This window comes from Papaver somniferum, chromosome 2, assembly GCF_003573695.1.
Source record: "Papaver somniferum cultivar HN1 chromosome 2, ASM357369v1, whole genome shotgun sequence".
NCBI classification, from domain to species: Eukaryota; Viridiplantae; Streptophyta; class Magnoliopsida; order Ranunculales; family Papaveraceae; genus Papaver; species Papaver somniferum.
In genome coordinates, this window is record NC_039359.1 from 127,928,971 (window position 1) to 127,955,429 (window position 26,459).

The window sequence follows — 26,459 nt, forward strand, 5'->3', positions numbered from 1 at the left end:
TTTTTTTTTTTTGGAATGAAAACTGAAGTAAATGATGGTATTTATATATGGTAGAGCATCGACCGCAAAAGGTCGAGTTTAGATCGCTACCGGTACGAACTACACCTGGTGATCAAGTTGAAGTCCTAGCGGTCGAATCTCGATTGCTAGTGGTGTAGTCTCGATCGCTTAACTCTTTCCCATAATGGCGCGGCCAGTTTGCCATGCCAATCAAGAGATTAACCACCCCCACAGGAACCAGCATTAGATCACTCGGCCAAACCGTCATTTCACTCCTGCAATTACCACACAAAACAAAAACAAAATAAAAACATTTTTTTTCTTTCTGATTAAAATTTCAATCCCACCAACTCGCACTCAAATCAAACGTTATGTCAGCACCTACTCAGCCGGGTCAGATTCAAAGTCCCTTCCAAGGCTCCAAGCAGCCCTCTTTAAAATTCTAAATTAAGAAATTTCCACAAAAATATACGCACACGGCGCACGTTAGTAACCAAAGTCTGTGCGTGTATTTTATTATTCCTGGTTAAATTCCTCCTCCCATTCTCTTTGATTCTCACACACACTTTATATGAGAGAACCTGATCAAAGACCAAATCTTTCTTCCCCCCATTGAAACTTTTGTTCTTCATTCTCAAAACCCTAGTTATTTTTTTTGGTTTTGAGAGGAGAGAAAAAAGATGGTGTTTTACTTCAAAGCTCGACCAGATGTTGGTGATTTCACCATCTTTATGGGCTTAGATAAGCACGAAAACGAAGAGCTCATCAAATATGGATTCCCTGAAGATATTTGGTAACCCCCTTTTTATTGTTTTTGATATCTAACTCATTAATTTTTTTCATTTAATGATGATTTTGAGGTCTTTTCTGGTCGTTTTCTTGTGTTTTTCCTTTTAATTGTTCTTTCTTGATTCCTTTTTCTCGCATGCAATGAGTGTTAAGTTTTGGTTTTTATGGTTGTTTACTGCAATTATATGCCCAATTTCAGAAACCCTTTTCTTGATTTTGCAATTTTTCTTCCTGTGGATTTGGGTTTTTGTTTCTTGTTTTTGTTGCTGATGTTCTTGGTTAAATTAGGTTTTCTTTTGTTTTGGTTTACATGCCTTCTAGTGATATTGTTCTTGACATGCGATTCTGTGGTTAGCATTTCCTGTTTCTGTTTATTTCACTCTGGTATGTCTAAAATATGCTTGTTTCTTTTTGTTTTGTAAATGCTAGTGTAATTTCTTAGAGCATGTTGTTACTCCTGTCCATCAATGGAATTACTATGGAAATTAAGTTCTTTACTAGTTTTTGATAGAATAGTCATGTTTATAGCTTCAATTATTATTGAATATATGGAATTGTTGTCATTTTACTTAGCTCGCATATACGGGGAGCTTTGGGGTTCGTCTAAAAGTATTGTGATTTTGGTTAGCTCACATAAGCAGCTTTGTGGTTCGTCTAAAAGTATTGTGATTTTAGTTAGCTCGCATAAGCGAGGAAAAGTTTGTAATAATTTTTTCAAAGTTTATATGATATGTTTTAAGGATAGATGTATGTTTCTACTTTCTACCCATGAGTCTGTTACCTCAAGGCTTAAAATTTTGCGAAATTACTTATTTTGGATATTAGGCTTGAGAAAAGAGAGTCTGTTCTTCTTTCTATCCCAACATAAGGAGTACTTAGATTATCTGTGTGTCTTAAGATGTATTTAGTATCTGAAGCTTCTATTTCTTGTAAGCTAACATCCTTTCTTTGCATCAACGAAGCTTCAGATTTTTCTTCGGTGGCCCTCTTTATAAAGTGATGCACCAATGCTCACTTGTCCAGTAGCCACTAAGGTTAGATTTATAGGCAACTAAAATTACTACTATTAACTTTAGGCATGGGACATATAAAATTGCAGGATAGGAAAAAGATTCAAATTTGGGCACAAGGAACTCGTGCATTCTCCTGCCACATGGCTGCAGCCATTCATCGTCTTCTTTTCTTGAGCGAGACAAGTATCATGGCTCGATCGTAGTTTTGGTTGAGATAGATATGCTTGCTCCTCCTTTTTTTATTAATGCATGTCTTTACCTTAAGATCTTATTCTGATGGTCCTTGTCTATTCCAGGTTCCATGTGGATAAAATGTCATCAGCCCATGTTTACGTCAGAATGAAGAGGGGTCAGACAATAGACGATATAAGTGAAGGTTTACTTGAGGACTGTGCTCAGCTTGTAAAAGCAAATTCCATCCAAGGCAAATTCTCTACTATATTTTGTTTTCTCGCATTTTCTTATGCTTGTTGCAACTTCTATTTGTTGAGAAATCCAAAATGGATATGCAGTCTCCAATTGTGCAATGACATTCTTTTTCGCTAATCAGCACAAAATTCCCACGGGAAGGGTATTAAGGAACCCAATTCTTATTGCTTGAAATCAGAATTATTATCACATTTTTGAAAGAGAATGTTGTTGTTTCACATTTGTAGTTCACCTGCGTGATAAGAGAATGTTGCATGTGTTCGTTTATTGTTCTGTCCATAAAGCATATCAAACCACATCCTTTACATGGTTAACTATTTAACTATTGTTTGAAAGAGAATGTTAGTTGTTTCACATTTGGTCTTTTTTATAGTCTCAGCTGCGTAATTTTTGGTATCAAACTTGCGGCATGCATATCTAACAACTAACATTCAAACCACATCTTTATCTGTTGTGTTTTTTAAAGTATAATTCAAATTAAAGTTTATTCTTATAAGTGTGACTACTGGGTGGTGTAAGTCTACGTCCATTATTGCTGTTGCTAGTCTTCCATAAGTAAATGGTAATTATACCTGACATGACAATTTCTTGAAGGTAAAGAAGTAGCAACACTGCAACAATACCACGATGTTTTCCTTTTACTATCCCAATAAAATGTAATTGTAAGATCAACTGAATTGTAAGATCAACTGAAGTAACCTTGGAGTACTATTAGTCTTAAAAATGCAAAAATGTTTAAGTAATGGACAATATAACCATCAGAAGCCATGTTTTTCGCAAAAAAACAATGGGAACTTCTCATTAGTTAGACTAGTATAATGTTGTTCTTCTTTTCCTTCGACTCAAAATATGGTTGTACTGGTCAGAATGGTGGTTTCAGCTGACATGATTTTTTTCTTTGCAGGCAACAAGGTGAATAATGTGGATGTTGTGTACACCCCCTGGTACAATTTGAAGAAAACTGCATCCATGGATGTTGGCCAAATTGGTTTTCATAATTCTAAGATGGTGAATCTCTTTCTCCCAGTTTCCAACACTTCACACTCTGAATTGGGCAAAAAGTTGCATGCAGATATTTCTGATCTCGTATTTTAATAAAAATTACTCCAGTATTTTCCTTGCAACATTGCATACCCACAGTAGATGTAGGTTAGCGAGCTAGTTTTATCAATGTTATGTACTCAGAAAATGTCTGGTCATTATCTCTTACGCCTCATATGCAGTATAATATATAAATTTTCTCATATCAGTCATCACATGTGAAAAAGTTTTATGTAGGTGAATACATCAGATTTGTTGGTTTCAGTGTTTCTATGGCTTCATACGATTGTTGCATAGATCCTGATCTGGCTGATTTTGGTGCTTGGTGTAGGTTCGCACTGTAAGAGTAGAAAAACGCATAAATGAGGTAGTTAATAGATTGAACAAGACCAAGGTGGAAAGGACCCCAGACTTAAAAGGTATGGTTACATATGGTATTAGTTTTGTTAACCCACATGCTCTATAATTTCCTTAATTTTTTTTAATCCCTCTCAATGTTCCTCCTCATATTCAGTTATTTATTTTGCTAAATGTAATACCCTTCTATTATTACGAACGGCCGAACGGGGATTAAAACAGAATTTCATTTATTGCTCATCTCATGCTTGACCAGCTTTTTCATTCTGAAAATAGGGTTTTAGTGTCCCTCGTCTGTCTAGTGGTGCTGTATTGACTCTTTTTTGTTCTCAACATGTAGCTGAGCGAGAAGCAGTTAATGCAGCTGAAAGGGCAGAGAGGAAACTACAGCTGAGAGACAAGGTAAGTCTCATGTCTATTAACTTGAAAACTTTGCAACTTTAGATTGGCTGCACTCCTGAAATCCTGGAAGGAAATGACATGATTATACACTTCATATGTTGTCTGTTGACGCATTCGTTGACATTTTTGAGGGGCCTCCATGAAAATGATCCAAGGCTAATAATCTCCATTTGGGAAGATTCACTTAATACTTACTATGTGGGTCATCTTGCGTAGTCATAGCACCATTCAATCATTCCTTTTCATTTCTGCACTATAGAAAACATAAAGATTCCACTAGGAACAGGAATAGCAAAGTAAGTAATCAAATTCAGGCGATAAAGAAAGGAAGAGTAACTAGCATTTAAATTATGAGTTGAAAATGGTAGCTATTGGCACACACTGTCCCAACTCTAGAATAAGAGATTTCCTTGAATCATCAGTATAACATAGTATAGTGTATAACTCTAGAGATTTCCTTGAATCATTAGGATAACATAACATATATGAATGTAATATTAGTTAAAGCAATTAGAGGGGAGAAGCTGAATGCTTTACTCATTCGTGTTAATATATGAATATAATTTTAATTGTGGATTAGGCCCAGGATTCTGATGGGTAGCTTCTTAACTTTTTGTCCCACAGAAACGCCGTGAGGAAATGGAAAGGCTCGATAAGGAGAGGCAAGCAGAGATAAGGAGCTACAAGGGTCTCATGGTGTCGGAAAAGATGACATCTAACAAACAAATTGCGTCGGCAAGCAAGTCCTTGCAGGAGCTTGAAGACGATTTCATGTGAAGTGAGCAGCAGAAACATAACTGGAAAACACCACATTGGTGATTAATCCAAAAAAAAAATGGCACTGCCATGTAATTGAGGGAAGGAAATGAATCAGAAAGTGAAAAGGAAGACAAATGTCTTCAGAAAAAAGGAGAGAAAAATGCACAACCTAGGAAGTAATTTGAAAGCAAGGCGCAAACTTGTTCATCACTAGACCGAATGAGTTGTTTTTTTTTTCTTTTCTTTTTCTTCATGTTGATGGCGACTATTAGATGTTTTCTGATGATATTGCACAAGTTTTTTTGCCATAGCATGCGTGATCCATTTATTGAGTCTGAATGAAAAGTCATTCTAGAACTAGTTACAATGGATTGTGATATGTGCCAGAGTTTTGTTTTGACATCTCCTGGATTTTTTTGCTTACTGTTGCGGCTGCTGCTTCTCCAGTCTTCTTCCCCATTGTCATGAGAGAGACTAGTCCATTTTCTGAAGTAGGTAAAAGGAGGGACACGTGTCGACTATGGATTGGTGGGGATAGAGGAACCTCGATGCCAACGAATCTAGTAGTTCTCTCTTTTAGGTTTAAAAACACTACCTTTTAAGTCTAAAGAGATCAAATGGGTTCTTCTTCTTTAGCTACTAACCTGCGCACGTTCTCAATTCAACATCAATCATCGTCGAATCTTTCATTTTCATCATCAATCCAACGGTTGATTCCAATCAGAATAATTTCTTCATTTCTTCGATCAAACAAAGTAAACCTAATTTCAACAAGCAGTAGTAGAATTCAAAGACCTGCTAAGTGGAAACTACAGTCATCAATGGCGGGTACTGTTAAATCTAGTAAAGAACATCATAAGAAAGAGATATTTGAGAATGAAGAACTTTTATCGATTTCTTTAGCGAAATATATAGCTGATTTATCTGAGAAATTTGTTAAAGAAAGAGGTTCTTTTACTGTTACTCTCTCTGGTGGTTCTCTCATCAAATCTCTCAGGTAAAATGGTATTTTCATACTAATCCAGATTTATTTAATTGTTTCTTATCTGCTAAATTTAGGTAACCAATTTTGTTTGGATTCTTGATTTTTCTTTAATGGATTGTGTTGGATTTCATAATCTGGGGTTTTTTATTGGTAAAATATTTACAAGAACATCTATTTTTCCTATTAATATGTAGAAATAATCTGCTCTATGTTGAGCTTAGAGAGTAATTTGGCTAATTTTTCTGCCCAACAATTATCAGCAAAGTAGTTCTTGAATTTCTTAGTCTCCAGCAAGATAGCTTCACAGTTTGGATCAAGGAAGTCAGGCAATCACCATCCAGTTTCACAAATTTCACCTTCTTTAGTAATCAACTGAGTATTTCTTATCCATTTTTAGAAAAGGCAGCATCCACCAGCATGAAATTTTCTTCTTCAATGTGATCAGTGTTGTGTAACTTGCAACCAGGATGATAAGCATCACATTTAGTAATGTTTCTATTCTAACTTATATAGTCAACATTTTGCAAAGAGCTGGAATCTGTTCCTGTATAGAAATAATTACATCTTTTGGATCTGGTGGAAAACCACTTTGCACCTATATATTCATAAACTATACCAGATTATGTATGCAATTTTATCTCTGTTAAGTTTATCAGCAAGCCGCCTTACGAACCAATCCTTGAAATTGCTATTATGATTTCTATAAAACACATGAGTCATAGAGACACCCCACCAGATAGCTTCAATAAACCTGCATTTCGTGCAAACGTGATCTGTGGATTCAGCATGTAACGACAACATTTATCAATTGGAGAGAACCTCCCCAGTCTTCCTTTACTGGTAACAATCAGTAATGGCTCTCCAAAGAAATTTTTTGGTTCCGTGTATAACATTTATGCCACAACATATACTATTCCTGTTAAGAGAATTCGTTCTTCTGTCATTTTTTCACTAACTTCCTTACTTTGATTTTGCTCCCAAAATCTTGTTGTGTCTTCTCTCATGTGCTGTTTAGCTTGAGGAGGTATCATAAACACCAAGATGCAATACTTATCATTCATCATGTTTTTATTTTTGTTTTTGTGAGGTCGAATTTCACAAGTTGGGGTTTTTTGTTGGTAGAATATTACTAGAGATTAGTTTATGTTGAATGATTTGTCAATATGTATGTTGTTAATTTTGGACTGAAAGTTGTTTAAAAGACAAACCTTTGATTTATTATAAATTGATCAAACTCTTAAAACCATATTCTTTAGGGAGAAATTCAAAAATTCTTAAATAAATGATATACAATATAAAGTTATTTCCAGATGGAGGAAGCGAGCTCTTAAGATTGAGTAAAGAAAGTTGATTATATTGCAATTTGAAGCTCCAAAATTTTTCATCCTTTTGTTGGAAAATAATATATTGATTTGAACTAATGGAATGAAATTCTTCAGGAAGTTGGCGGAAGCACCATATGTTGATTCAATTGATTGGGCAAAATGGCATGTCCTATGGCTAGACGAGAGAGTTGTTCCTAAGGATCACGCTGATAGTAATTATAAGCTTGCTTATGATGGGCTTCTGTCTAAGGTGAGTCACCTTCATTTTCTAAACTAGTGTAGAAAGAAAATAATAGACCCTTACTCTTTATTTTCACTGAAAACTTGAGGTAAATTATTTTGGGTTGTGGAATCCCAACTAATGCCTGAAAAGTATTTTTGCGGATAAACTCTAATAAATTATCATGGATAAACTCTAATAAATTGCGGGGGTATTGGTTCTCTTAGTTTGTAGGCAAACCTGTTAGTTCTGTGTACTGCCACGTCGCTTGGTGACTGTGAAATGTAAAATGATGAAACATAGAGCAATCTCAGAACATAGGTGAACAGACTAGACTGTGTATCTCGGAGAAAGTATCGAGTTACATCATGCTTATAGCTCTGCATAACTGCCGTGTTTGGATGGTAGGAATGAAATTGCCTTCCCTAGAAACTAGGGTCATTGGAAATAGTATGATGGCTGGTTGATTCCCATTCTAACCCACATCTACGGAATGTGATTCATGAAACATGGCTGTATTATATGGAGATCGGAGGGGATCTTCATCATTGTCGTGTAGATATTGATCTTCAAATTACTGAGAAAGTTCTCATGTGTCTAAATTTGATTCATATCCGTATGCCAGTTGAGCAACAATTCTCAATATGGAAATTTATTAAAAAAGGATTTTCTAAGCTAAAAAAGACGGCATTCTTCTTCCATGAGATCTTAGAGCAGGCCTAATATTTGGGTTGTATTTACAGTGTTGTCTCTGTAAATTTTTTAACTGAGATGCTTGACCTAATTTATTTATTTTTTTCTATTCAATAAGCCAGTTGTGTCGTCATGTGGGTAAGTACAGTAAAATAGTACTACTAGTTCTCTTTATAATTAGCATATATTAAAGTTTCCGCTAGTTAGTTTTAGAAATTTATAGGCATAATTTTATCACACATTCTTAATGCCTATTCTTCCACCCCAAGAAACTTCTCAGTAGTTTAACACTGGAGAACAAGTTGCAGATACAGTTCAAAGGTACCTCTAAGACTCTGAACTTGTGTTAGTTTAGTTACAGATTTGATGCGAGCAATAAAAACTTTTATTAGTTTAGAGGAGTTTCAAAAACTATTAAGTTATTGTGAAAATTTCTTGAAGTGTGTGATAAATTTTAGGCTAATATATTAAGATATTCTTCTATTTAAAAGAACACAACTTATGGCTAACCTTTGCAGTACTGTTGAGAGAACCAGATTCGGAGCCTTTCAATAAGTCAGACAAATAATATCCATCAAACCTTGTCATTGGAATAAGTGTAGTATTAGTGCTTATGGATTGCGATTCTCTTAATCAGTAGTCTTTTCACTGTCTTGTTTATTCCTTGCATATATAGTGATGGTCCAAAAAAATATATATCTTACTTCTCTTTTTTGACAATATGCTTACTTCTTGCCATCATTTTTTATAATCTCTTTATGGTCTTTGTAACCTTTCAATACTCAAAGATCCAACTTTTATTACAAGTATCCGTATATTCTTTTTCTGATTGTCAAACACAATTACTCCTCTTTTCAGAATTACCACTCCTTTTAACATATTCAGTTAAATGCTTAGTTATCTTTTCGTCAAACGGCATATCTTACAGCTAAAACTGTTGCTCGATCATTTCATAAATAATTGTCTTCACCACACTATTGGACAGTATACATGTTTCTTTATTTTTCTTTTCCGCAATTTGGCAGGTTCCTATTCCTCCTGGTCAAGTTTATGCTATAAACGATGCACTCTCTGCTGAAGGCGCCGCTGATGATTATGAGACCTGCCTGAAGCATTTGGTTAATACCGGTATCTTGGCTGTATCAGCTGCTAGTGGGTTCCCAAAATTTGATCTCCAGTTGCTAGGGATGGGCCCAGATGGTCATGTAGCATCTCTATTTCCTGGACATCCTCTTCTTTATGAGAAGGAACGATGGGTTACCTTCATTAAGGACTCGCCAAAACCTCCACCAGAGAGAATTACTTTAACTTTCCCTGTGATAAACTCGTCCGCATATAATGCTATTGTGCTGGTTGGAGCTGGTAAATCTGCCATAGTCGCGAAAGCATGGGGTAAAGATAAAAGCTCGGATTTGCTTCCTGTTGAAATGGTTACAGCTGAAGATGAATTTACCTGGTTTATGGACAAAGAAGCGGCATCAAAGCTGTAAAGAGAGTGATCAGGTATGACTACTGTAATGTAAGCTGTATAAGACTCGAGTGAATGGATTATCATCAAATCTTCCGTCTAGGCCTGCAACTTTATGAAAATAAATTCCTGACATGCCAGGTGATTCTATAATGCATGTGGTAGTCAAATGACTTAATAAAGACTGTGTTTTAGTAAAGTTGTTTTTTTTTTTTTTTGTTTGTAAGTAAGATATTGCATAAAACGATTAGGACTCGAAAGGAGTCATGGTTACAAAAGAAGTAGAGCCATCTAATATGGGATGTTGAGAGTTCCCAATATTAGATTTATCTACTAGAATTTGGTTTCTACTACAAATTGGAGATGAAATCCCCATTCAAGACTTGAATTTAAAGATCTAACATGTTTTGCCAAGATATCCGCTACTTGGTTACCTAATCCAGGAATAAAATAAAATCCCAGAAAGTTGTCACAAAATTGAGCTGTTTTGTTAGTCTCCAAAATGTAAGTTTTAGCTTTCCAGGAAATGTCTACATTTTTGTCATTTATGTAGTTGATGATTTTCTCAGTCTCCCTCTATGTGGCAGGTAATGAATCAGAGATCCAAGTAGCATCTACATTGATTTTTAGAGAGTCTTTATTCGGGGCTTTCCAAATAGGAGCTGGTTTCTTCTTTCTACCATACTTTTTCTTAGGTGTTTTTTGTTTTCCTGAGGACCAAAATTCTATGTGCCTTTGTACTTAGGGCTGTCAATGGATAACCGAATATTCGATATCCGTCCGAATTGTTAGCATATTATCCGAAATTTCGGATAACAGGTATCGGATACGGATACCTTATAGAATATTCTTATTTTTACGAAACGGATACGGAAAAGGCATTATCCTATAGGAATGCATATGCAGATTTTTTAATATTTTCTTTGAGTAATATATTTAGTTGTTAGCTTGGTAGTATGTGAAGAGCGGTAGAAATAAAAATATTATGGAAAAACAAAAACACAACTAGTTTTACTAGTTGTGAGAAAAGCAGAGAATTTTTCAATATTGATGGAGTAGATTTGAGTTTTGTTTAAATCTAATTTAATACTCCCTCCGTTCCTTTTTAATAGGCTGGTTTCTATAATTAAATGTTTCAAAAAAAAATTGGCTGGTTTCCTAATTGGGAAAGTCAAATGTTACTTTAGTTTTCTGGGATCATTTTTTCTCTTAACTTCTTTTGATGACAAGTGTCATGTGGACCATTTTACTTTACTTATTTTGCTGACAAGTGTTATGAGGTTCATTTCACTTTACTTCTTTTATTGATAAGTGTCATGAGGACCACTTTCAATGATTAGTTCTCTTAATTTCCTTAATTTTCTCTAAAAACAAAACCAACCTATTAAAAAAGAACGAAGGGAGTATAATATAATAATTTTAAAGTCAAATTTGTGCATTTAAGGTATTTGGTTCTGTTTAGTCGAATTTCCTTAGGATTCCTTTGATTTTTTTTTTTGTAATTTATGAAATTAGAGAAAGACTAAAAAAGAACTTAAATTACTTTTATTATAATGAATTACTATCGGATATTACCGGAACGGATAACGAAAATATTTTTGAATATCCGATAATCTTATCGGTAATGGATATGGTAGATGCCATATCCGTTTCGATAGCTACCGTTGACAGCCCTATTTCTACTTCTATAGCTAAGGTATTAGCACTCTTAGTATTATTCTCAAAGGTTCTATCACACCTTTCTTTCCATATAAACCACATTGTAGTAAGAGTTCAATAGAAATATCATTTCTGGTGTTAGACATCCATTTTTTGCAGCAATCTAGCATAGAATCTGAAGTATCTATATTAAGAGTGACAGGATTAGGAAAGGAAATCCATACAAATTGAGCATATTAACTTTACCAAAAAGTTTAGCATTAGTAGGCAAAACATTCTGTAAACACTTCCACATAAACAATTTAAGAGATATGAAGTTTCCATAGTGATTTCCAGAAGGATTCTGGTAAGGACAGGCTCGTCACGTCCTGTCCTATTTCATTCAATTTCTCATACATGGATTTAACAGTAAAATTACCAGAATTTTTTAAAGACCAGTGTATTTGGTCCTTCTTAAGCTCATGGTATTATCTTTGAAGATATAAATTTGGCTACTTTTGTTGACTATGTCACTAGGGAAAATCAAGGAAAGTAAGAGCAAATTCCAAGAGTTAGTTTCAATACTATCAATTAAATCTGAGACTCTAATCAGATGGTTGTTACTAGGGGTATTAAATTGTTGTAAGGTTTCCTGTAGTCATGGTATCCAATTATCCTTCCAAATGTTGATATCCTGCCCATTTCCCACTTCCCAATTACTATATTTTTGCACTAGATCTAATCCTTGTCTAATGCATTTCCAAGTCCAAGGGCTTTTAGCAGAACATTTAGTTCTCAGTGGATATTTGTTTCTGAAATATCTAGCACCCGTAGTTTTTACCCACAGAGCATCAGGCTCTTTTACCATTCTCCATGCTAACTTGGCCAACATAGCAAGATTGAGTTTCCTAGCATCCTTAAAACCTAATCCTCCTTTAAGAATTGGTTTACAAATAGATGGACATGCCTTAGGGTAGTATCCTTTGTCCCACCAAAAATCTCTTTGAATATCATCTATTTTATTTGTTATTTTCTTTGGTAGAAGGAAGCATCCCATAAGATAAGTAGGTATACTAGCTAAAACTGCTCTATTTAGGACTGCCCTGCAGGGTTGGGCCAAAATTAAGCTTTTCCATCCTTTTGACTTAGATTTCATTCTTTCTAGAATTGGGGTAAAGGTTTTTATTTTTGATCTTTCCATAAAGAGAGGGGCTCCTAAATAGGGATCTCTAAGGTTTATGTGTTTTATCTTCAACATTTTTGACATAATCCTTTGGTGTTTTGGTTCTACTTTCCTAATAAAAAAAACTCCAAGACTTTTCAAATTAATCAATTTCCCTGAAGCTTTACTAAAGATTGCAATAGTATCTAATAAGTTGATGCACTCTAACAGGTCAGCTTTGACGAAAAGTAAACAATCGTCAGCGAAGAAGATATGTGAGATTGGTTCACTTTTAGATGTGATTTTGACTCCATGTAAGGTTTTATCTTGTTCCTGAGTTAAAAGAAGTCTAGAGAAATTTTCATACATATGATAAAAAGATAAGGCGATGAGGGATCTCCCTGATGCAACCCTCTAGAATTAAAAGCTTCACCAGGTGAACCATTTAAAAGGACTGAAAGAGAGGTTGTTGAAATACATTGTTCTATTAGTTGACAAACTTCATCATTATAACCAAACGTTTTGAGGGCAGTTAACAGGAAATTCCAGTTAACTCTATCAATTTTTTTTGACATATCTATTTTAATTCCTAATCCTCCAGTTCTCGCTTTTTTCTTTTTAAAAGAATGAATTATTTCATGGGCTACTATGATATTGTCTGAAATTTGTCTAGATGAAAGAAAAGCTGATTGAAAGGGTGAGATGATCTTTTCTAAGGACGGTTTTATTCTATTAGCTAATAATTTTGCTATAACTTTGTAAACTGTATTGCATAAGCCAATGAGTATAAATTGACTAGGATTCTTAGGTTGTTTGAGCTTAGGGATAAGAAATAAATGTGTTTTATTTAAGTCTGGATTCAATTTCTTTTCTCTGAAAAAGTTTTGAATTGTATCTGTCACCTGTGCTCCTACAACATTTCATTTGTGCAAAAAGAAACTAACTGGGAAACCATCTGGTACCTGAGATTTATTCGGTTTCATATTTTTTAAGACTAGATGGATTTCCTCCATAGAGGGGATAGTTAAAATTCTAGCATTGTCAGTAGCTGAAATGCTAGAAAGAATATTAGAAAAGATAGAATCAGAAGAAATTGATTTAGTTGAGGTTTCAGTAAAAAGATTCTTAAATAAGAGGTTTAGATGAGATCAATTCCTTTCCTATATTTAATGACCATGTTCTGGTCATTTACTAGTCTCTCAATTGTATTCCATTTTCTTCTTCTCAAGGTTATAGTGTGGAAATATTTTGTGTTCTTTTCTCCTAATTTGATGAAATTATCTCTAGATTGTTGTTTTATTATGGCTTCTTGAGTGTCATATAGGTTTTCTAGTTCTTTTAGTTTTTCTTTTAGTTTCTTCTGTTGATGTATAGTAATCCTATCAGATTGAAGTCTTTCAATCTCTATGAGAAGTCTATTAATCTGTTTATTGGGGAGACCAAAAACATTCTTTTCCCAATCTAACAAATTCTTCCCTACTTGACTAAGGTTTCGAACTAAGCACTTGGAAGCAGCTTCAGTAGATTCAGAGTTCCAAGATTCTTGAATTACCTGAATGCAAGACCTTTCTTTTAACCATGTATCATAGAATTTAAATACCCATTCAGCCTTAGTAAGTTGTGTGTCTAATCTGAGCAAGATAGGACTGTGATCTGAGCCTACTGCTGCTAGGTGAGTCAAAGAAGCATTGGGAATTGGATGTGCCAATCAACATTAATAACTGCTCTATCTAGTCTTTCCTGAATATTATGTTTCCCTTCTCTGTGATTATCCCAAGTAAAATCATTTCGTGTATATCCTAAGTCATAAAGGCCAGATTTTTCTAATATATTAGAGTAGTAATCATTATTAGTTTTACAAAAAGGTAAGCCTCCTCTTTTTTCATATTGATCAAAAATCATATGAAAGTCACCTATAACTATCCAAGGCATCTGTCTTTGTGAGACTTGTATGCTAATTTCTTCTAAAAAGTCACAAGCTATGTTCCTATTTGTTGGATAAGGACTCCCATAAAAGCAGGTAAGAACCCATATCTTAGTATCAAAAGAGGTGTTGACAATTATATTAATCATGTTTATGTTCCATTGGACAACCTCAAAATGGAAACCATCTATCCAAGCTACAACTAATCCTCCTGGAGTTCCTATTGGATCAACAATATGGTAATTTGGGAAATTGGATACTAGTTTTTTTTACTAGAGGTCTCTGATTTTTGGTTTCAGAGAGAAATTTTTTTCCTGGTTTTTCTTTACTCATTAGATTAGTTAAATGGTTCTGGGTTAAAGGACTTCTACATCCTTGCACATTCCAAGCAAGGATTTTCATGATTTAAACTGAATTAAATAAAGATTTAGTAAAGTTTGAGTTGTAGAAGTCTTACTGAATTATTGACTCCTCGTATCTGTTGTTTGAGGCTTGAATTTTATGCTTCGGATTCCTAAGATTATGTTAGAAATAGGCAGTCTAGTCTTTGTAGGAACTGGAAGATGATTTCATGTGAAGTAAGCAGCAGAAAAATAACTGGAAAAAACACATTGGTGATTACTCATTAATCCAAAAAAATGGCACTAGTAATTTGAAAACAATGCTCAAACTTGTTCATAACTAGACTGATTGAGTTTTTTTTGGCCTTTTTATTGATGGTTGATTTTGCTACTGCAAAATGCAAAAGTTTATTTACGTAGAATGCTTGGTTTATTGTGTCTAAACGACAAATCATCCTACTCCTAATAGTGAGTCTTATTATGGTTATATATCCAGCCCATAGACGTCCTCCGATTCTGACCTCAAGGACCAGAAGAAGGGAAACTTTCTGAATGACTATATTTTTGGCTTTTTAATTCCTTCCTTTATGAACTACGAATCTACTAGTATTTTTCTCTCTCTTTACTAGGTAACACAGGGGCTTTAAGGCCCCGACTCAACCTGTGACTAGTATCATACATCCCGAAGTCTTTGAAATATAAATTGGGATTTTTCACCTGATATGTCCCGCGAAAATAGATTAAAAATATCATTAATGTGCTTTGTTAATATCCATATATCACCATTAAATGTTTCTTAAATTTTTTACAATTGGAAGGATGCATTTTGTTTTAATTCAACTTTCCATCTCAGTATACTGCTTTTTTGGTCAAGGATATTCAACATATGACTTGTTAATCAAATATTGGATGGTGCGTAAGTTTACTTATATGTTTTCAATAATATTTGAGTTCATACGTAGACTATTTTCTTAGGAAGATCAATTTCTAGAAGCTTCTAACATATTACTATTTGTTTTCAAATTTCTTAATTTAGTATAAGAAGCTAATTTGATTACTCATGATTTTTTGAAGCAGTTACACATTGATATGTTAAAAAAAGATTAACAGTTGTAGCAGGTTTCTAAGGTTTTATTCCCATTCAATGTAAGTTAACATGCATGTTTGGATCATATGATTACAAGATTCGATTAAAAAAAATGCTGAAATTATAAATTATGTGTTCATTCTCCATGTGTGTTCATTCTCTATGGTGCTCAAAAATACCATGGCTTTCAGATTATAGAATTAAATTTCAAATTATACGAGAGTAAAGCCACCCTACATTACTCGTTCAAGTTTTCTCTTGAAAAAACAAATTATATTCCTAACGTTAAAGATCGTCTAACACTAACACACACATAAAAAAAAAAGAGAGGAAGAAACAAACAAAAAATTATAGTAATTCACCAACTTACACATAAAGAACTGAGATACCCATTTTCATTTATAATTGCCATATTTCTACCAAACAGATGATAAATTCCCATTCACAAAAATATAATAATCTTTTCCTTAATTTCAACAACGCCTATCAATCAATAATATCATGAGAATCTTGAGTAACAACAATAGCCTTGTTTTTATCTTTCTCGGCATTGATATTGTCTTTTTTTTGCTTATTTTCAAAGAATCCCAAGTGATTCCACAAAGTAAGTTCATCACGTTTTGCCATTACATGATTGAAGAAGTCCCCAAGACCTCCAAATCCAATTCATGTACCAATATTTTGGCTTCCTCTAACTTGGTTGGCCTTTTTTTTTTTTGATATCTTATAACTTGGTCGCACGTTTTTGGCCTCATTTAACTCGATTCTCTTTTATTTCTATCAGAGTTCATGTTTCTTGATTTTCTTACTTTTTTATTTTCTTGTTTAACTAAGTGTGAATGTTTGTTTATTTTATGCATTGCATATCATGTTCTTTGACTATAAACCGTCGTCTTAAATATCTAACATTTAGAAGAGAAAAAAAATTAAAATCTACATTTGCTCAATGTTTGTTATGTGTTTTAAGTAGGGCTGTCAATGGGTACCCATTATCCGGAATCGGAACCGGATCCGGTAGACTTGGGTCCGGTTCCGGGTCCTAAAGTTGGACCCATTAGCAACTTAGGACCCGACGGGTAATTACCCGTTGGGTATCCGCGGGTATCGGGTACCCGTTTATTCATACTTTTATTCATGTTTTTGCTAGTTTTAGCTTTGATAATTTACTCGTTTTAAATTTTTCTCTTACATTAAATCTTTATTTAGTACATTAATAAGAAATAATAATAAATTTTATAAAAGTTATTTAAATCCAAGCCAAAAAGATACAAATATTAAGTTTTTGAGGTTTTTTTAATAGTTTTCTTAAGACCCAATGGATACCCGGGAACGGCGGGTACCCGGGTATTTAAACGGGTCCGGTTCTGGGTCCACAAGTGTAGGAACCGGACCCGGATCCGACCTTTATAAGTAGGGTCCGGGTCTAGTGATACCCGGGAGGACCCGGACCCGTTGACACCCCTAGTTTTAAGTCAATAAGAATATTATTTTTTAGCTTGGTTATGTTTATATGCGGACGTAAACCTTGTCTTTTGTTAGCATAGCCACAACCGCGCAAGTCATACTATTACATTATTCGAAAGATCACCTTATTTACTTGGAATTTCACTATTGTGAGTATGACCTACTTAGTCAAGAACAACTACTTAAAGTTAAATATGTAATAGTTAAATGGGCTTTTTACAAAAATATGCCTGTTTTTTTGGTGCTTTTCAAATCTAGGCCACTTTTTTTATTTATTGCTAGACTAGGCAAGTTTTGACCAAAAGTGATGGATGGAAAGTTAGCACCGTTAGGTGTAACTAAAAAGACCTAAAAGTCCTTTGTATCACTGATTTAATGTTATATCATTGATTTAACTCAGTTAAATCAACATGAAAACTGTACACGTGGGCTCAGATATGCCATGTGGATTGCTTACGTGGGCTCGGATATGCCATGTGGACTGATTACGTGGGAATCATGTCACAGGAAAAATTTGTACATATCATTCACAGTTCCATTAGTTGGCTCAATCTCCTTCAATTCAAAATCAATCCATGTAAAACCCAATTTCAGATTTACACCAGAAATTCAACTAAGCTGAGCTGCCATTTTAGATTTCCATAAACCATTTGCAGCTCAGCTGCCACCAACTACTCCTGCTCTCCACCTGATTCTACAGTTGAGAGCCCTCTCATTACCACCAGTTAATCGCACAAAGCTGCCAATTTTAGCAGCAACAACTCCTTGTCATGCTCTTAATTGTACTTCTTTCACAGCCATTTCCAACTGCACTCTGCCACAGCCACAAAAACACCTGCACACCAGCTTCAACAATAACATAATCTCCATTGCAAACCAGCTTCAACAAAAACAGCTGTTGTACCAGCCCTGTATCCTAGACATACATCTAATCATGGCAACAACTCAGCCCACAGCTGCAATCTAACCAAACCATTTCAACCATCTTTGTTTCAAAAGGCAACAGATCTTCTTCCAGCCATACTTGTGCAACAAAGCCACTGCAAGCCTATATTCCTTCATCAACACCAGTTTCACCCTTTTCTGCCAAATACAAATCCCATAGTTCCATTGCAACCATCTTTTAAGCCTGCAATACAAATCCTTGAACCCATGAAGCAGTAACAACACCACCTTATCTTCGATTCTCCAGATTCAATTCCCTTAAAACTCTGTCTCATATCCAATCTGCGTTTCTGATTTCAACAGTGTTATCACCATCATCTTCGTCCTGCCAATCTAATAACAGGTTCACCTGCCAATCTTCGACAACCCTGTTACACAGATCCAAAACCGTGTCTAGCTAAGCACGATTCAAATCCCAATCATAATACTCATCTCATACATTTCATTGGTTCCTTGCTTGCAGGACCAGCACATACAACCAAATAAGATTCATCAACTCTTAACCAAATTCACATAAGTAGTCGGATCTAAATCAAAGAAACCCCAAATTACCATTTCATTTTGATTTTTCATCAGTACAAGTTTGCATAATCATCGCAACATCAACCCCTTCGTTCTTCAGTTATCACCAACTCAATATCATCATCAATTCCACACAAACCCAAATTGAAATCCAGAAACCCTAATTCCCAATTTGGGGAAGAACATCATTCTCATCTTCAAAATTCAAAACCCCAGCTTCTAATAAAAACTTCAACCTTCTCTTAATTAGTGACAAACCCACCTCCAATTAGCCTTCTAAACCCTCGATTCCACCTTCCCTGACTTCTCTAGTAAACCCTAATTTGTTCAATTCCTCAACCCCATCATCTATTGGAAAATCACCCTCTTTTTATTCAATTCCTCAACCCCATCATCTATCAGCAACTCAATAAACCTAAGAATTTATCTCTAGAAATATTGCAGAAGATAGAAAACGGAAGGAGAAGAAAACAAAGAAGAAGAAGAATGAATGAGATCGATTTTATCTCGACTGGTTTCAGATACTCATGTCGTCACTATCATGGTCGTTCAATTAATCCTCGAGATGTCGTCTTAGTTAGATTAGGCTCTCAGATAGCAACACGTGGACATCTTATCTAGTGTGACTGACACACACGTGTGAAGGACATTTCAGTAATCTTACCACATGTATGAGATCTTCCTATGTGATATTTTGGCGAGATATTGACAAGTTAAAGCGATAAATCGACCGAGATAGTTAAAGTGGATGGAATCCGTTTAACTTGCCTAGTTTTGCAAGAAATAAAAAAAGTGGCCTAGAAATGAAAGTGAGGGTCCAGACCAGGCCTATTTCTGCATATAATCCTGGTTAAATCTTATTTGACTTCAGCCAACTACTAAAAATACTACTGACACCTAATTTTCTATTGTTTAGTCAGTCTTTCATCAATCTCCCCATTTCTCCACAATGTGAACATGTAATATCCGCATACACTTATGTTTAGAGTAATTAACTATTTGATTATTCGTCGTTGTCCGCAATTTGTAGTGTATTTGCATTGATATCATTTTTCCAAATAAAAAAATAGAATCGTCCAACGTGAAAACTTAGTCAGTGATTAATTTGTATAGAAATAGATATGCATGCAATTGATCTCTAGCACATGTAGATACATAAGTAAATCTTATAAAATAACGTAAACTTAATAGTAATAAATAGTAGTTTGAACGTATAGTATACGTGACATGCTCTCTATAAATAGTAATAAGATGCACTGCTTTACATAAATTCTTCGGCATATAGAACTGCAATCAAACAACCATTATTAAGTCTATTAGTTAGTAATATAAATAAGTCTTACACATATAGAGAATTGGTTTCATTTCATTTAAATTCAGAACTCTAAAATTGTAGATTAATTTTGTCAATAACATATTGGCTAAGAAGTAATGCAAGCAAAGCCGACCATCCAACTTTAATACACAAATAAAAATACATATAATTGTGCATTCCTTGATTTACCTTTATTGCACCTTTTTGTTGTTAAACATTTTTTTGGTGATGCACTCGTTGGTATAAAATGAAATGAAGAACTGTCAACATAAATTATAACATGTATTAAGACTTTAAGTTAAGGTAGAGTTAGTTATTAAAACTTAATTGGAGAGAAAATCAACAATGGATATCCTAAGTTATCTTAAACTACACGGGACTTACGTACATGCAACCACATTTAAACAATGAAGTTGCAAGAAATGGCGATACATCACTAACCCCATCTTGTTGTGAAATCAACGTATAATGTTATCGGTCATAAGTTTGTATGCCTCTCTTTTTGTTTTAATGTGCATAAGTTAGTCTTACTTTTTTTCGAGTTGTTCAGGTGGATATGATCGAATAAAAAAATCACATATAGCTTAAAAATAACAACCCAAATGCTAACAAAAAAAAAACAATCAGTATAACTGCAAACTACTGTGGACGGAAACCAAACCTTGCACTGATAGTTACATCGTAATAAATTTTTTTTTTTTTTGTAAGTTATGAATTCATTCAAAAGAACTAACTTGGGGAGTTAGCAACCCTTATATCAAAATAGTAGAGCCATGAACTAACTTGTGAAGTTAGCAACCCTTACATCAAAAAAAGTAGAGCCATCGAATGTTGGGATATCAGATTCTTCCCTAACATTAGATTTATCTACTTCTAAAGACGGTGGTTCGTGTACCCAATTAATAACAATTCTAAAATCTCTAGCTTCCTTGGTTAAAATGTCAGCCACACTATTAGCTGATCTTGGAACAAAGAAAAAAACCCTCAAAATTTCAACAAAAGCTAAGTTCTTTTTTTTGTTTCTTCCGTAATAATAGTTTGATTTTGCCAAGATATCCAAGAATAAACTCCATTCAGATAGTCAAAAAGGTTTTTGCGGTCTCCTTCAACACTGAAATTTGAAAATCTGCTATCTCTTATCCATTTAGCCGCTTGTAGAATTCCTAAAGCTTCTGCTTCTTCTGAAGTGGAAGCTGAAACGGGACCTGCTCTGCCTTATTCAAAGGTACCTGCATCATTTCAGAAGATTAAGGAAAAACATGTAGGTTCATTTGTTGATGTCCAGGATGTATCCAAATTAATTTTACTTTGTAAAATCCTAGGAGCCTTCCAAATTTCCTTTGCTCTTTCTGAGAGATTTTTGGAGTTGTATGTAACTTTGTACTTCTCTTAATGCCAGAAATTTAAGTGTCTCTGAATTTCTAAAGCTAGTTGGAGATGTGATTGTTGCTTATTTTCGAAAGCTCTGTTACATCTCTCTTTCCATATGAACCAAATCTTAATCATAATAATTTCTATACATAAAACCAGATTGTCCTTTCCTATCCAATCCTTACAAGTATCCAGAAGTGTGGTGGAAATGTCAAAGTTTAACTCTACGGGATTGGACCCGAAGCCCATACAGATTTTGCATAGTAACAGTGGGGAAAAAAAAGATGTTCAATGGATTCATGTCTCTCACAACCAAAAGTGCACTTAGGAGTGATATCATTCGTGAATCTAGATAACTTGAGATTAGTAGATACAACGTTCTGAAGACACTTACATGTGAAGATTTTAAATCTTTGAGATACATCTAAAGCCCAAATACCTTTCCGGAAGGTGACTGGCAATCCTAAGTTATAATTATTAAATGTTCTTTCATTTAATTTGAGTACATTGATTGACTTTGAGTTTACCCAATGATGTTAGATGCCATCTAAGGATATCTGGTTTGGTCTCTAAATTTCTTCATAAAGCTATTCTGATTCAAAAAATTTATCTTGCTAAGGCACTGGGAAAAAAATGTAAATTAAATTTTTGTTCCACTTTTTTGTGATGCGATCAATTAGATCCATCAGAAGTGTTAAATGAGAATTAATTGAGTTTTTGTACTGACTCAGGTTACCAACCAGATTTGGTATCCGATATCCTCCCAAATGTTTATATTAAGCCCATCCCCAACTTTCCATATACTGTTCTGTTCAACTAACTTAATTCCTTTACTTATACATTTCCAAATCCAAGAACTCGTGGATGGGATTTTAGCCCTTAGTTCCATTAGCAGTCTCCAACCTAGTTTCGCTATAAGAGCAAGGTTAAACTTTTGTGCATTCTGAATCCTAATCCCCCTTTACTAATAGGTTTAGAGAGACATGAGTAAGATTTAGGGTAATATCCTTTGTAGTTGGATTCTTTACCCCACCAGAAGTCCCTTTGTAACGCATCTATTTTGTTACTGATTTTTTAGGAGTGATAAAACAACCCATCTGATAACTTGCCATGCTGGCCAGGATTGCTTTATTGAGGATCTTTTTACTTGCATGAAAGGATCATTTTACTTGCTTGAGAAAGTACTTTCCTATCCATCCTTGAATTATGTGTTCCGTTTTTTCAACTATTCCTTCAATAATTTTATTTTTGCTTTGTCAACAAACAGGGGTGCACCTAGGTAGGAATCTTTTAAGTCTATTTAAAAAAAATTAGCATCTTAGACAACATTCTTTGATGTTTAGGTTGACTTTTTTTGCTAAAGAACATCCATAATTTATCAAAATTAATAAGATGTCAAGAGGCTTTGCTAAAAGTTTTTATGATTTGAAGCATAGAGTGACATTCTTTCAGATCAGCTCTAATGAATAAATGCAATCATCAACAAAGAATAAACGTGAGATTGGGTTGTTCTTTGGAGTCATTTTGACCCATGGATGGTTTTTTCATTCTCATTAGACAGAAGCAGACTGCAGAAAATCTCCATACAGATGATAAAAAAAAGGAGATAATGGGTCTCCTTGTCTGAGACCTTTAGAAGGCTTAAAGTAGTCACCAAGGCTCCCATTAAGCAGGATAGCTATGAAATTTATTGAAACCGTAACATCATTTCTCACAATTTAACATTTGTTGCTCCAGTTCATTTTTCATGTGCTCAGTTGGTTTTATTGTTTTATTTCACATTCACTTTTCATGGGTTTTTCAATCCCTATCTAATCCAAATATTTTATTGGAACTCAAAAATTTGTTTTATGAGTTTCTGGATATCAATTCTTCATATTTGAACATGAATTAGGACATATAATATAAAGTTATACGTAGAGAGTTAATTTGTTGGACCAAGCATCACATAACTCTAATCCACTTTGATTGTAATAATCAAATAATGTATTATATCTATATGCCATTGACGGACCTATAAGAGGGATAACTTGGGGCTAAAACCCAGGTCAAGCCCTCATGTCTACTTCCTAAATTTTAAATTTTAAGAATATTTTTTCTCCTTTAATGTCTTAGTCCAAGTTAACTTGAGTTTTTAATCCCCTGGATCCGCTAATATCACCATGATTTACAGAGTAGTGTACCACTTTCCCTTTTTCAAAGGGCTATCATGGATAACTTCTAATGAGTCCAACCAGATCATCACTTCATTATAAAATCATTTAATAATGTGGTGAATCTAGAGATGTAGAAAATGACATCCAATTAAAAATTTAAAGGTAGAACAATACCTGAATAAATTCTAAAAGCGATTATTAATGTTTCGTATAATCTCAAGTAGGTTATCCCAAATCTAAGTAATTATAAATAGTTCCTTCATGACATGCAACTTATTCACTTGCTAAAATAGAAATGCTAATTAAGTTTTCATTGTTTTATCTTATATATATATCAAATTTAATTTTAACGGAAATATGTTTATGAAATTTTTTTGATCCCCATCTGTGCCAGGACTTGGAGTTCTGAGGATATGTTGAATTTCAGTTTAGCCTCCTAGTCCAGGTGCTCTGTAAAATGGGACTAAGGTATCTCTCTTTTAAGACCAATGTGAGGGAGCTTGGCTGCCATATTTACATCTGCTTTGCTTACACTCTCGTAAAAAAGACTGACAATGTAGTAAAATCAGCGAAAACACTTGAAGTGGGACAACTGTTATGGTCTAGATATGGGACAATAAATCTAGACCCTTAATCACTCTCCTCTCCAGCCCGCTATTAATCCCTATGCTATTCCCTCTCAACCATTAAGATTATGCCACCTCATGTTCCACATTTGGAAAAGACTGTTATCCCGGCTATAGGAGGGTCGACAATTCAAGCATAGACGACTGAGCAATCATTTTTGAAGCTGGAATGCCTTTTCGAAATCACATATCATGTATGACCCAAAATCAATAGAATCAATGTAATTTTATCAAAAAGCAATCTACTCTAAAAATTTGATCTAGTCATTGCGTGTTCAATCTTCCCATTTTGCAAACTCCTCTAATAATTATATTCTAGGTTTCTTCATCCCACCAAAAGCTTCAGTACCTATTTACACCATCTCCCTTACATGAACAATGTACTGCAACTAACCTCGTCAGGAGCATAAATTTAAGTTCCTACAAAGCAGCTTATAGTTTCTGAATTAACTTCCCTCTTACCTAATGGGAATAAATCGTTTCCTAAGTGGCAAGGAAAAGCTCAACTCGTCCTAGAAGCTTCTTTGATGTACCAACAACTCCATGTATTGCAACACGAAATCTATAGAAACCACATTTTTCCCGTCTCCCTACCTTGCTCTTCCATTTCATTAACTTTAGCCTAATGTATTTGATAGAAACGAAATTGTAAATCTTATGTACTATATTTGCTAGTTAATATAATTCATTCTCCCATCAAAAAAAAAAAAAAAACTCTATGCATACTTAACATTAAAAATAATTGGTCATGAATTACATGTAACAAAGATGTTTCAAAGTACGTCTGATGCTTGTTATATTTGCATCGTTTTTCCATGTAAACAATGAGTAACCAAAATGAACCCCGAATCAAGTCAGTAGGATTTAACACTTATCTTTGACCTACATCCATTAATAGAAGAAAATAAAATAAAAAAAGAAGTATAAAATCACAACCAACCTATCTCACTAATACCCTATCATGTTTTTTTCGAATGCATAAGGGATCAAGATATGATTGTAGTTTGCTGTTTTTATTCCATTCAATATTTGTAATTAAGGGATGATATATGCCCTTGTTACCGCTCGAGAACAGAACACAATATATTGGTATACAGTATACGTATTCTACAGAAGCAATCTCGCTATTCAGTTTCAGGAAATGCTAAAATTACCAATTTTACCTTAATGCAACATGAAAGGGTTATTGGACAATAGTGGGATGGGATTATTCTATTCGCAAGGGTTATTGGACAATAGTGGGATGGGATTATTCTATTCGCAGTTCATTGTTAAAAATTAGAAGCAACGATTCCATGTTTGATAATTTTAGGATTGTTGGAGTTCTTTTGCTACGGGTACCAAGATGATATATGACATGCTTTTTGAGTTTAAGTATGTGTATTGCAGAGCTAATATTGCCATCAGAATGTAAGGTTCTAGCCTACTCATTGTACTCAAACGAACTGTGCCATCCATGGGAGTTGAACCCACAACTACATGGTTGAGAACCATGCGCTCTGCCATTTGAGCTAAGATAGCAAATACCATATCTTAATTTAAGATAATGACACTCGATGTAAATGGTTCACATGCATAAAGGGATATCTAGCGGAGGATTTACCTTCAGCTTATTTGTTAACATGTAAGCAGTCATCTCAAGGAACAAAATCCTGAATAGCAAGGAAACCTTTACAAAGTAGAATGTGGAACTCCTCAAAGTTGATTCAACAACCTTGTAAGGGCTTGTAGCCAAGAAAACGTTAACAATCTGGACCGTCTTATCCAAATATCAACATACTTAGCAAAAGCTGTGTAACTCACTGACTTACAACAAAGACAAATATCCAGGGATTAAGCTATTTGCACATGCTTGAGATTGGCCCCTGATAAGATGCTTTGCAGCTAACCCAGACACACTTATAAGTGAAAAAGTAATTTGAGAAAGAGTGTGCAGGAACTTCCAAAAGAGAAAAGGATGGAAAGGGGACAACAAGAACCGTAGAAGATGAGTAGGTTACCTCATTGTCATCACGAAAAAAATAACTGTTTTAGATTTCTTCAATTGTAGTCCAGACCCAGCATACAAAGCAAACGGGTGCAGTACTTTTGGCCATGTCGATGGGTTTAACAGTGTCGGCAGATGCATATATTGAATCCTGTCACAAATCAAAGAAGCAAGAATACAAAAAGCCCTTTTGTGCATGCATGCCTATCTAAAAAAAGGCACGATTTGGGAATAATCTGGAGCTTGCGGGCATATAAAAGGAAGCTGAACATGGGCCTCATCCTTTTACCATTAAGTCACTTCACGTTCTTTGTTGATGTACTATATAGCCAATCAGAGAGCATACAATTTCTATTCTAATTCCGAAGTTACAATCCCATCACGAACCTAATAAAGTTGTCCATTAATGCAGATAGATAAATAATCTCAAAAAGCTAAAA

General features: G+C 34.5%; 2 protein-coding genes across 2 annotated transcripts; both read left to right on the top strand.

Annotated features, from left to right (window-relative positions):
- The first annotated feature begins 532 nt into the window (after positions 1-532).
- On the top strand, positions 533-5,114 carry LOC113349084 (coiled-coil domain-containing protein 25-like). The gene is made up of 6 exons (XM_026593003.1): positions 533-793; positions 2,099-2,226; positions 3,136-3,239; positions 3,604-3,691; positions 3,970-4,031; positions 4,656-5,114. Exons 1-6 carry the CDS (start codon positions 681-683, stop codon positions 4,806-4,808), a joined length of 648 nt encoding a protein of 215 aa, XP_026448788.1. The 5' UTR covers positions 533-680; the 3' UTR covers positions 4,809-5,114.
- Positions 5,115-5,383: 269 nt separating this feature from the next.
- Positions 5,384-9,759, top strand: LOC113349083 (probable 6-phosphogluconolactonase 4, chloroplastic). The gene is made up of 3 exons (XM_026593002.1): positions 5,384-5,787; positions 7,215-7,350; positions 9,039-9,759. The coding sequence occupies exons 1-3, from the start codon at positions 5,408-5,410 to the stop codon at positions 9,501-9,503; spliced, it is 981 nt and encodes a 326-aa protein (XP_026448787.1). The 5' UTR covers positions 5,384-5,407; the 3' UTR covers positions 9,504-9,759.
- The last annotated feature ends 16,700 nt before the right edge of the window (positions 9,760-26,459 follow it).